This window comes from Boleophthalmus pectinirostris, unplaced genomic scaffold, assembly GCF_026225935.1.
Source record: "Boleophthalmus pectinirostris isolate CB_2022bp ecotype Guang Dong unplaced genomic scaffold, ASM2622593v1 HiC_scaffold_1, whole genome shotgun sequence".
Classification (NCBI taxonomy): domain Eukaryota; kingdom Metazoa; phylum Chordata; class Actinopteri; order Gobiiformes; family Gobiidae; genus Boleophthalmus; species Boleophthalmus pectinirostris.
This window is the reverse complement of record NW_026570970.1, coordinates 6,616,017-6,627,889: the sequence shown is the minus strand read 5'-3', so window position 1 is coordinate 6,627,889 and position 11,873 is coordinate 6,616,017. Positions and strand designations below refer to the sequence as shown.

Sequence of the window (11,873 nt, the reverse complement as noted above, 5' to 3'; positions counted from 1 at the left end):
TTGCCAAAGTCATCATTGCTCATATGAAAAGGTAATACTTTTGTTTGTGATTGTTAGAAAAATGTAATTTGAAATGCTTTTGCTTGGTAATCTTGGAAAGTGCCATTTGGTTGTATGGAATTATTGTCATTGAGTGAAAAAACAAATAATGAAATTCCAATTAGCAACTCCAATCATTCATTCGTTTTTCAATATAAAACCAAAAATAAGAAAACGAAAAAACAACAGTTTTCTTCGTTATTTGTCTCCAAAACCAAAATGAAAAAACGGATAACGATTTGTTTTTTCAGTTTTCGATTTTGTGTTTAAATGAAGAATGGAAAAAACGGATAACGGCCGTTTCCCGTTTACGTTTACGTGACTTCCGTGACTGCGATGCCGGACTTTTGCACCGGTACGGACTGAATCAGGACGGATCCAGGTCCGAGACCAGACCGAGACCAGAGCGGGACTGAGACCGGGACCAGACAGAGACCAGAGCGGACCAGTGCGGACTCGAGCTTTTCGAGTTTTTTTTTTTCGATTTGGTCTTTGGTCTTTCTGGTTCAGGCCCGCTTTGGTCCCGGTTTGGTCCCGGACCTGGTCCATTTGAACAAAGCTCTTAGTTCGAATTTTCGTTGGTTGAAAGCGTCAGTTGATGCTTTTCGAAAGCCGCGGTTTTCCGGAGCAGCTTTCCCGGTTAGTCCCGTTGTTTTACGCGGTGAAAGTTCGGCAATGAATGTAAATGAAAATGATCCGTTTTTTCCATGATACACGGATTAACTCCCTCTAATGTACACGGACATACAAAAATAAATACAGGTACTAGAATTCAAAATATCACTCTTTTACAATAGAAGTGCACAGATTTTATTAAAGACTCATAATAATACTCTTACACTTATATAGTACACACTGGCTAAATGCAACTTCTAAAAAAAAAAAAAAACAACAAGAAGTGACTACAAGACCAAAAAGTCTCGTGATCCAGACCTCAAAATCTGCAGAGTGACAATGAGCTTAGTCGCTTTTCTAAACCAGGGGTAGATCATGGTGTAGATGAGAGGGTTTAGGCCAGAGTTTATATAGATTAAACACAACAGAAAGATCTGAACTGGAGAATCTAAAGAGACAAATACAATGTCTGCATAGGTCACACAGTAATACGGACAATAACAGAGAAGATAGATTAGCACAACAATGCCCAGATTCTTGGCTGCTTTAGTCTCAGACTTTTTGGTGTTTTTGCTCTTTTCAGCTGTAACATGAGAACGCATGGCTCTGGCCTGGGACACAGCTATAACAAAAACTCTGGCATACAGGATGATAATGATGCTGATTGGTATGACAAAAGCCCACACAAGATCAACTTCTTTATAAAAATGAACCACACATTCTCCGTGGCAGGATTTATACGCCCCGAGATTGAACCAGTTCTCGACCATAATAATAACAGTGAAAAGAAATGCATTTATCCAACAAATAGAAATACTTATATTAACTACTTTCCTACTCATTTTAATACAGTAGTGCAGAGGGTCACTGATGGCCAAATAACGGTCAATGGAAATAAGAACTATTGAACCTATAGAAGCAACAACTGCAATACTAGTTACAACATAATGTAAAACACATGGTATGTCCCCGAAATACCAACAGGAGGTCATAGTATAGGCGAAAACTGGCGTCATCACGAAGCCAACCAAGAAATCTGACACAGCCAGGGAGAGGAGGATGAGGTTAGTAGAAGAATGCAGCTGTCTGAAAAAAAACAAAGCACAGCAATAACTAGGTTATTAAATTATACAGACATACTGTTACAACACTCAAATTTCAAATTCAATTTGAATATGCAATGCTAATACCAATAAGATACAAATAACAAAAAAAAAATAAAAATAATAATACAAAAAAAACTGTAATTTGAACATTTCTTTAATATTATCAAGTGGCTGTTTATTAGTTCTGACAAAGATCAAGACCATTGAAAAACGATTTTAAGAAACTATTAAGTAAAACCTTTGTCCTACTTCGGCCTATTTATGATACTAGTTGTAGTATTAATTAGATTCTGGATGTATATTTTTGGCCAACACTATTAGACAATGTAATATTTAACGATGTCAAAGTATGTAAAATATACATACAAATATATAGTCCTGCATTGTCATTGACCTTAGGTTTTAGAAGGAAAGTAAATCATCATAAAAAGGTCATTATGATTAGAAATAAATATGCTGAACTGTAAATGTACCTGAAATGTGCAATAGAGATGATGACCAGCAGGTTGAGCAGAGTAATGGTGACGGACATGAAGACCAGCAGCACCAGAGTGATGTGAGCCTCAGAGGTGTGGCTCGGAGGTTTTCTGCACGAGCTGTTGTGGAGGTGTGGAAAGCACAGTTCTGACTCCTTGACCTCCATCATCAGAAGAATGGTCTGGCAAGCACAGTTATATACCCTGACCCTTCCTGCTTTCATGTGTTTGTGTACTGTTGGATTACATCATTTCAGATGGATGACAGGGGACATTTTTACTCTGTGGGATATTCAGTGTTTATGAAAAAAAAAAAAAAACCTCACTGCATTAATAATGCCACATTATGTAATAATAATCCAAAATGTAACAAGTTGAAGTTGTAATACATTGCAATTATTTCAAAATGTGGTTTCACAGTTTTCCTGAAGAAAAACTTTTTGCAGTTTTACATTCAAGAATGATCAGTTTTCCCTAAAAGTAACTTAGGTTAGCAATGTCTCACTGCTGAGCAGAAGTTTTGGTAGTGGAATCCAGATAAACAACCAGAGACTGTGGACTGTGTTCAAAGAGGGAAGAGGACATGGAGAGCAGGTTCAAAGTCAAATGTAATGCAGCCCCATACACCCTCCAGACATGGGCATAGTGGCATAGACCTCACTTCTGGAAGAAGAGCCTATGGTTATGTGGTAGAGGCCATAGATGGTTCTCTTGCTGTACCCCTGTCCATCGAGGGCAACATGATCCCCAATAAAAGAGAGGAAATTCCTACTCTACTGCTACTAGTCTTGTACCTGAAGGTCACTGCTCATGATGACACAACAGAGGTTGGTTCTGTCCTAGGTAAGTTACAACTCGCTCCACAGCCAGAGCTCACGGTTCCTAGACTCAAACGCTGTGCTGTCGCACTGGTGGTTGAAATGGCAGAAGTCAGAAGTGAAGTGACTGACAACCCCATAGACAAAACTAGTTTCTCCACAGATAGCGAGTTGGTCCTTGGTTATATTCACAAACAGTCCAGTGAAAAACTGTGTACGCCGTATTAGAGAGTCAGTTACTTCGACGCAATGGCATTTTGTTTCTACACATAAGAACCCTGCTGACCACGGCTCACAATCCGTACCAGCCACTGAGTTTCAGAACACAACGTGGCTCACAGGTCCAGCCGTCCTTCAGCGCTCGTCAGAAATTCAGCCAGAGATTGATATTATAACCGGTGATTTAAACTTACACATAGATAATCTTTTAGACCTCGTTGCAAATGAATTTTTAAATGTTCTTAATTGTATGGATTTTACTCAACACTACTAAGGACATGGTGATTGATTTTAGACGTGCACCTTCACACAGTGTTAGTGTCATCCACGGTGATGATGTTGAAATAGTTGATAGCTACAAATATCTGAGCACCGTGATGGACAATAAACTGAAATTTGTCCTAAACACTGAAAGCATCGTCAAACAAGGGCAGCAAAGAATATATTTATTGAGGAAACTGAACTCTTTTAATGTGAACAAAATGATTCTTAACAATTTTTATTGCTCTTTTATCGAAAGTCTTCTTACTTTTTCTTTTATTTGTTGGTTTGAATCCTTGTCTGTGAAGGATAGAAACAAACTTCAGAATACTGTTAAAACATGCTCGAAAATCACAGGGATCAAACTGAGAGACCTACACTCTTTGTGGGAGGAGCAGGTGCTGAGCAAAGCCAAGTGTCTCCTGGCTCAGCCCCTCCATCCTCTGGCTCCTGATTTTATCCTGATGCCTTCAGGGCGTCAGTTTTATGCTCCAATACGGAAAACCAACCGGTTTTCTAATTCTTTCGTGCCCTGTGCTATTAAATTATTAAATTCTAAGGGTACAGTTTTATGAAAGTTTTACACTGCAATTTGTTTTTTATTTTGAGTTCCACTGGTGGACGGCAATTGGACTGACACACTTTGTGTTTGTATGTGTTTGTGTTTGCGGAGATGCTGCAAATGAATTGCCTTATGGGATCAATAAAGTTTTCTGAATCAACACGTCACACAGCCAACTCACAACAGAGGACACACTCTGGATCTGGTCATCACCTATGGCCTGACCACTAGTGTGTCCTCTGTTGTTGACTTGGCTGTGTCTGACCACTACTGTGTGTTTTTTAACATTACTGGTTTTATACAACGTGAGACCTCTGTGAGAACTGTGAGGAAGCGCCGTCTGACCCCTGAAGTGGCTGCAAATTTTATTAAAGTTTTAGATCAAAATCCCCCAATGATTTTACCTGCCCCCTGTGATTTTATTACTGACAATTTTAACAGTAGACTACAGTCAGCTCTGGATCTGGTTGCTCCACTCTCAACTAAAAACATCAAAACCAAACTAAAACCTCCATGGGGAACTGAAGAGTTGACAAAATCCAAGAGGGAGTGCAGGAGGGCAGAACGGAGATGGAGAAAAACAAAATTACAATAAACCACCAGTTATTCAGAGATCAACAGCAGACATACAACAAAGCAATAAGAAACGCTAGAAACAACTATTTCTCCACAATAATCACCAACCACAAAAACAATCCAAAAGTTCTCTTTTCAACCATTGACAACATTTTAAACCCTGATTTTAGCACGTTTTACGTTTTGGGACACAGCGATAACAAAAACTCTGGCATGCAGGATGATAATGATGCTGATTGGTATGACAAAAGCCCACACAAGGTCAGCTTCTTTATAAAATAGCGGTCGATGGAAATAAGAACTACTGTATCTACTGAAGCAGTGCATGCAACAGCATTTACAACATAAAATAAACATAACATAACACATAGTATGCCTCCAAAATACCAACAGGAGGTCATAATATAGGTGTATCATGACGAGGCCAACCAAGAAATCCGACACAGCCAGGGAGAGGAGGATAAGGTTAGTAGCAGAATGCAATTTAATAACTAGGTTATTAAATGATATAAAAAGCCACTGAAAACGTGTCCAGTTCCTTGCAGACACCTTCTGGAGCAGATGGTGCAAGGAGTATCTCAGTACATCAAACATCAAACAAGGGGTGTTGTTCTCCTTAAGGACAAAGCAAGAAGAAATGAGTGGCCAGTGGGTGTAATCATAAAGACAATTCTGAGTGAAGATGGGGTCATAAGAATGGCTGAAGTTAGAGCTGTTTCTCAAAGAACTGTTAAAACATATTACAGACTTATGTTATTAGGTTCTTTTTTCAGACCTAGAGTTTTGTTTCATACCTGCCAGTTTCGACTGCTCACTAGCGTCTTCCTCAGAGTCACGTGATGTTGCTGTGACGTGTCGCTCAGCTGATTTAAACAGGTTTTGGTGCTGTCTTCCTACAGGTGGGGGCAGGACGACAGCGCCATCTGCAGTCCGTCTTCCTCAGGACAGTATCCCAGGTGTGTGAGAGTAAAAAAGCTCCCTCGTCCCGGTTTATCGTCCTGTGGGCACGTTTCCGTATTTCGATTGCCTCTTTAATCCAACGGCGATGTTTGTTTTCCTCTGACCCAATGATGTTTGCTCCGTCCCAGTCCATAATGTGGTTCTCTCTTTTACAATGGTCAGAAATGGCCGATTTGAGTTGTTCCTGTTCTGCTGTTAGCTCTTGTGTGTGTCCATTTCCAATTTTCTCCAGTATGTGGTCTACATATCTTTTCCACATAGCGAGTCTGCATGTTTTCGGTGCTGTCCTTATGGCCTTCTCCTCCTCCATGTCCTCCATGAAGAGCCCACTCATGATGGCTGATAAGGGGTCCCCTATGGCAAAGCCCTCCTTCTGCCTGTATAGTTTTCCTTTGTATTTGTAATATGTGGATGTGGAAACGAAATTAAGGAGCCGGGTTATGTCTTCAACTGTCAGGTTGGTTCGTTTGTGTAGTGTTTTGTCTGTCCGTAGGCGGTTCTCAACTATGTGTAATGTGACGTTTATGGGAGTTTTTGTGAACACAATACTACATCGTGGGATATTAATATTTCATTGGTTTGTACTTTGATGGTTTTCAGTTTCTGGGCCAGTTGTTTTGAGTTCTTGCAATGTTGCTGGGTATGACCTAATAATGGTTTTATGAGTTCTACTAATGCTTTAGGTTACAGAACCAATGCTGTCTACTATGGGTTTAAGTGGAGTGTCCTTTTTGTGTATTTTGGGTGTGCCATATATTTGTGGTGTGATGTTAGCAGTGGGTATTAGGTAATTGTATGTTTCCTTATCTATTTTTTCTTCCTCCAACAAGGGTTTTAGGAGTGTTTTAAGTGTCTTTTTCTTTTCCTCAGTTGGGTCTTTCCTAATCCCTTCGTATGTATTTGTGTCCTTTAGCATATTTTCCATCTGTTGTTCATATTTGTCTGTGTCCATGACTACTGTGGCTCTTCCTTTTTCTGCGGGTATTATTGTGATTGTTTTGTCCTTAGCTAGCAAACGTATTGCTTTCCTTTTGTCTTTATTTACGTTTCCTGGTGGCAATTTTGCTGTTTTGAGAATCCCTGCTATTTTGTTTCTTAGTTCTGCTTTCCCTCCCTGGTCTTTTATTGATTGGCATGCTAGCTCGGTAGTGAGTATGAATTTTTCGTATGGAATTTTTTCTGGCTTTACTGCGTAGTTTAATCTAGTGGATAATACGTTTAGTTCTGTCTGTGAAAGGGGGCATTTTGATGAATTTTTTACCCATTTATTTGTTATTGGACCGTCTATCTTCGCATTGTTTTTATTTTTACATGCGATTAGCGACTTTTTTTTACGTGTCTAATTTTTGTTTCTAAGAATATCCTTTCGTGTGTCTTTAGTAGTTGTTGTGTTGTTTGCTTTTGCGTGTCTTCATCTAACTGGAACTTGCTAGCAAAGTTAGCCATGCTCTTTTTTAGTTTATTGTTTATGTCGTCTACCTTATTCGTGGTGCATCTTATTCTTTTTTTCAGCAGTGCGAGGTGTGGTCCTTTTACAATTTTCTCCACATTCTGGGTTGGGATGGGATTCTTGAGGTCCAGGCTGGGTGGTGTAATTCCCTTGTCCCGGCAACGCAGGTTGAATCAGAGATGGTTACGGAAACGTGTCCTTTTTGATTCCAGTTGTTCTAATTTACCCCTCCTTGAACCGTCACCTTATCGTGGTGGAGGGGTTTGAGTGCCCGACTGATCCCGGGAGCTATGTTGTCGGGGGCTTCATGCCCCTGGTAGGGTCACCCAAGGCAAACAGGTCCGGGGGGACGGGTCAGACAAAGAACGGTTCAGAAGCCCTATATGATGAGTTACACACAGAGGCCACTTACGTCGCCCGGATTGGCGTCACCGGGGCCTCACCCTGGAGCCAGGCCTGGGGTGGGTGCTCGCCAGCGAGCGCCTGGTGGCTGAGCCTTCCCCCACGGGGCCCGGCCGGGCTCAGCCCGAAGGAGCAACGTGGGGCCGTCCTTACGTGGGCCCACCACCCGCGGGAGGAGCCATACGGGGCTGGTGCAGAGAGATCTGGGCAGCAGTCGAAGGCGAGGGCCTCGACGACCGGATCTCCGGACATGGAGACTAGCTCTGGGGACATGGAATGTCACCTCGCTGGGGGGGAAGGAGCCTGAGCTTGTGCGGGAGGTTGAGCGTTACCGACTAGATATAGTCGGCCTCACCTCCACGCACAGTTTGGGCTCTGGAACCAAACTCCTTGAGAGGGGCTGGACTCTCCATTTCTCTGGCGTTGGCCGCGGTGAACGAGAGGGTCACGTCCCTGCGCCTTCGGGTCGGGGACAGGTCTCTCACTGTGGTGTCGGCCTACGGGCCGAACAGCAGTGCTAAGTACCTGGCCTTCTTGGAGTCCTTGGGAGGGGTACTAGACAGTGCACCGACCGGGGACTCCGTTGTTCTCCTGGGGGACTTCAACGCCCACGTGGGCAACGACAGTGACACTTGGAGAGGGGTGATTGGGAGGAACGGCCTCCCTGATCTGAACCCGAGTGGTGTTTTGTTATTGGACTTCTGTGCTAGTCACGGTTTGTCCATAACGAACACCATGTTCGAGCACAAGGGTGTCCATAAGTGCACGTGGCACCAGGACACCCTAGGCCGGAGGTCGATGATCGACTTTGTAGTCGTGTCATCTGACCTCCGGCCGCGTGTCTTGGACACTCGGGTGAAGAGAGGGGCTGAGCTGTCAACTGATCAACACCTGGTTGTGAGTTGGGTTCGCTGGCGGAGGAGGAGCCGGAAAGACCTGGCAGGCCCAAGCGTGTATTGAGGGTCTGTTGGGAACGTCTGGCGGAACCCTCTGTCAGAGGGACTTTCAACTCGCACCTCCGGGAGGACTTCTCCCAGATTCCGGGGGAGGCTGGAGATATGGAGTTCGAGTGGGCTTCATTCTCGGCCTCTACTGTCAATGTGGCTGCTCGGAGCTGTGGGCGTAAGGTCTGTGGTGCCTGTCGCAACGGCAATCCCCGAACCCGGTGGTGGACACCGGAAGTAATGGATGCCGTCAAGCTGAAGAAGGAGTCCTATCGGGCCTTGCTGGCTCGGGGGACTCCTGAAGCAGCTGACGGGTACCGGCGGGCCAAGAGTGCTGCAGCCCGTGCGGTTGCGGAGGCAAAAACTCTGAGCTGGGAGGAGTTCGGGGAGGCCATGGAGAAGGACTATCGGACGGCCTCAAAGAGATTCTGGCAAACCGTCTGGCGCCTCAGGAGGGGGAAGCAGTTCTTTGCCAACACTGTTTACAGTGCAGGGGGAGAGCTGCTGACCTCAACTGGGGACGTTGTCTGACGGTGGAAGGAATACTTTGAGGATCTCCTCAATCCCACCGTCTTCCGAGGAGGAGGCCGAGGCTGGGGACTCGGAGGCGGACTCATCCATCACCCTGGCTGAAGTCACTGAGGTGGTTGGAAAGCTCCTTGGTGGCAAGGCTCCGGGGTTGGATGAGATCCGTCCTGAGTACCTGAAGTCTCTGGATGTTGTAGGGCTGTCTTGGCTGACACGCCTCTTCAACGTCGCGTGGCGGTCGGGGACAGTACCTCTGGACTGGCAGACCGGGGTGGTGGTCCCTCTGTATAAGAAGGGGGACCGGAGGGTGTGTTCCAACTATAGGGGGATCACACTCCTTAGCCTTCCCGGTAAGGTCTATGCCAGAGTACTGGAGAGGAGAATCCGGCCGATAGTCGAACCTCGGATCCAGGAAGAACAGTGTGGTTTTTGTCCTGGCCGTGGAACACTGGACCAGCTCTACACTCTCCATAGGGTGCTCGAGGGTTCATGGGAGTTTGCCCAACCAGTCCACATGTGTTTTGTGGATCTGGAGAAGGCATTCGACCGTGTCCCTTGTGGTGTCCTGTGAGGGGTACTCTGGGAGTATGGGGTTCAGGGCCCTTTGCTAAGGGCTGTCCGGTCCCTGTATGACCGGAGCAGGGGCTGTGTTCGCATTGCCGGCAGTAAGTCAGACCTGTTCTCAGTGCATGTTGGACTCCGCCAGGGCTGCCCTTTGTCACCGGTTCTGTTCATTGTATTTATGGACAGAATTTCTAGGCGCAGGGGGGTCCAGTTTGGGGACCACAGGATCTCATCTCTGCTGTTTGCGGATGATGTTGTCCTGTTGGCTTCATCGAACCAGGACCTGCAATGTGCACTGGGGCGGTTTGCAGCCGAGTGTGAAGCGGCTGGGATGAAAATCAGCTCTTCTAAGTCTGAGGCCATGGTTCTCAACCAGAAAAAGGTGGCTTGCCCTCTCCGGGTGGGTGAGGAGTCTTTGCCTCAAGTGGAGGAGTTCAAGTATCTCGGGGTCTTGTTCACGAGTGAGGGAAGGACGGAACGTGAGATTGACAGGCGGATCGGTGCAGCTTCGGTAGTGATGCGGTCGCTGTATCAGGCCGTTGTGGTGAAGAGGGAGCTGAGTCGAAAGGCGAAGCTCTCGATTTACCGGTCAGTCTTCGTTCCTACTCTCACCTATGGTCATGAGCTCTGGGTAGTGACCGAAAGGACGAGATCGCGGATACAAGCGCTCGAAATGAGTTTCCTCCGCAAGGTGGCTGGGCGCTCCCTTAGAGATAGGGTGAGGAGCTCAGTCACACGGGAGGAGCTCGGAGTAGAGCCGCTGCTCCTCCACGTCGAAAGGAGCCAGTTGAGGTGGCTCGGGCATCTGTTCCGGATGCCTCCTGGGCACCTCCCTCGGGAGGTGTTCCAGGCATGTCCCGCCAGGAAGAGGCCCCGGGGAAGACCCAGGACACGCTGGAGGGACTATGTCTCTCGGCTGGCCTGGGAACTCCTCGGGGTTCCCCCGGAGGAGCTGGAGGACGTGTCTGGGGTGAAGGAAGTCTGGGAGTCCCTGCTTAGGCTGCTGCCCCGCGACTTGGCCCCGGATAAGCGGACGAAAATGGATGGATGGATTGTTCTAATTTCTGGAACTCCTTGACACATTGTTGTCCATGACTTGAGGGGAATAGTCCAATGAGGTTAATTTGGTCTTCCGATATTTTATGTTATTAGGTTCTTTTTTCAGACCTAGAGTTTTGTTTTATACCTGACAGTTTCGACTGCTCACTAGTGGTCTTCCTCAGAGTGGTCATGTGATGTTGTTGTGACGTGTCTGGTCAGCTGATTTAAACAGGTTTTGGAGCTGTCTTCCTACCGGTGGGGGCAGGATGACCTGAGGAAGTCGGACTGCAGATGGCGCTGTTGTCCTGTTGCCCAGGCCAGGTTCCTACCCCCCTGATGGCGAGCTGGAAGGAGCAGGCCTCAATCCTACAGAGCCTATTGAAATACTGCAGAGTCGCACCTCTCCTGCCGGGCCAGTAGGGGGCTCTTTGCAGCCCATAAAAACTCTCCCAATGCACCCACATGCCCATTGCCCACTCACTTCCACACATTCCCCTCACGAACATTTGCTGCACTTTACTCCCTCTGGATATCCGGTCAAATCCAGATGTGGGTTTCAATGAACTGTGTGTGGGCTGGGTTAATATTTCTGTGTTCATGATTGTGCTTGTTGTTGGACTTTCGATATTTAGTGTGCATTTATTACTGATGGATTCTTCATATATTTTACACCCGATAATCCATTGTTGTGCCTTGCCTGAACTTATTATTGAAACTGTTGTATATTACTGAATGGCCATTCTTACTGAACTGTCTATGTTTGTATGTCAATTCACTATTTCACTATTTTCACCATTTACTATTTACTATAATATATGGTATCAAACCAAAAACAATCTCAGTCTCCCGTCACTCCCTCCTAGAGTCAAATACTAGTCTTCTGGTCACTAGCCCATATTACCAGTGCTGGGAAGGTTACTTTTAAAATGTGTTCCCCTACAGATTACAGATTACATACCCCAAAATGTAGTTTGTAACGTAATCCATTAAGTGAGTAACGTAATCTGAATACTTTGGATTACTTGATTTGCTGTAGAGAAGCAAAGACCAGGATATCGTGACATAAGATGTTTTGTTTGCTAAAAGAAAATGAAAAGCCCAGACTTTACTTAACCATATTAAAAATATTATTGATAGAAGAGGAGGAGACACGTCCGCCCGGCATGGTTTAGTCCTGTTAAATCCTGTTTTAGTCCTGTTTTAGGCCTGTTTTAGTCCTAGTTTAGACCTGGTTTTAGTCCTGATTTAGTCCTGGTTTAGACCTGGTTTAGACCTAGTTTAGCTCTAGTTTAGATCTAATTTAGACCTGGTT

At 45.3% G+C, this 11,873-nt stretch overlaps 1 protein-coding gene across 1 annotated transcript; it reads right to left on the bottom strand.

Moving 5' to 3' along the window:
* Positions 1–941: 941 nt before the first annotated feature.
* LOC110158782 (trace amine-associated receptor 8a-like) lies at positions 942–2,406 on the bottom strand. Its single transcript, XM_055148396.1, has 2 exons — positions 2,234–2,406; positions 942–1,740 (listed from the first exon to the last, which is right to left on the bottom strand). The coding sequence occupies exons 1-2, from the start codon at positions 2,404–2,406 to the stop codon at positions 942–944; spliced, it is 972 nt and encodes a 323-aa protein (XP_055004371.1).
* Positions 2,407–11,873: the final 9,467 nt, after the last annotated feature.

Bases quoted from the DNA above. Each gene is read 5' to 3' on its own strand.
- LOC110158782 (XM_055148396.1), bottom strand. From the start codon at position 2,406: ATGATGGAGGTCAAGGAGTCAGAACTGTGCTTTCCACACCTCCACAAC. The intron at 1,741-2,233 runs GTACATTTACAG...GTTTTTTTTCAG, and splicing joins ATCTCTATTGCACATTTCAG to ACAGCTGCATTCTTCTACTA.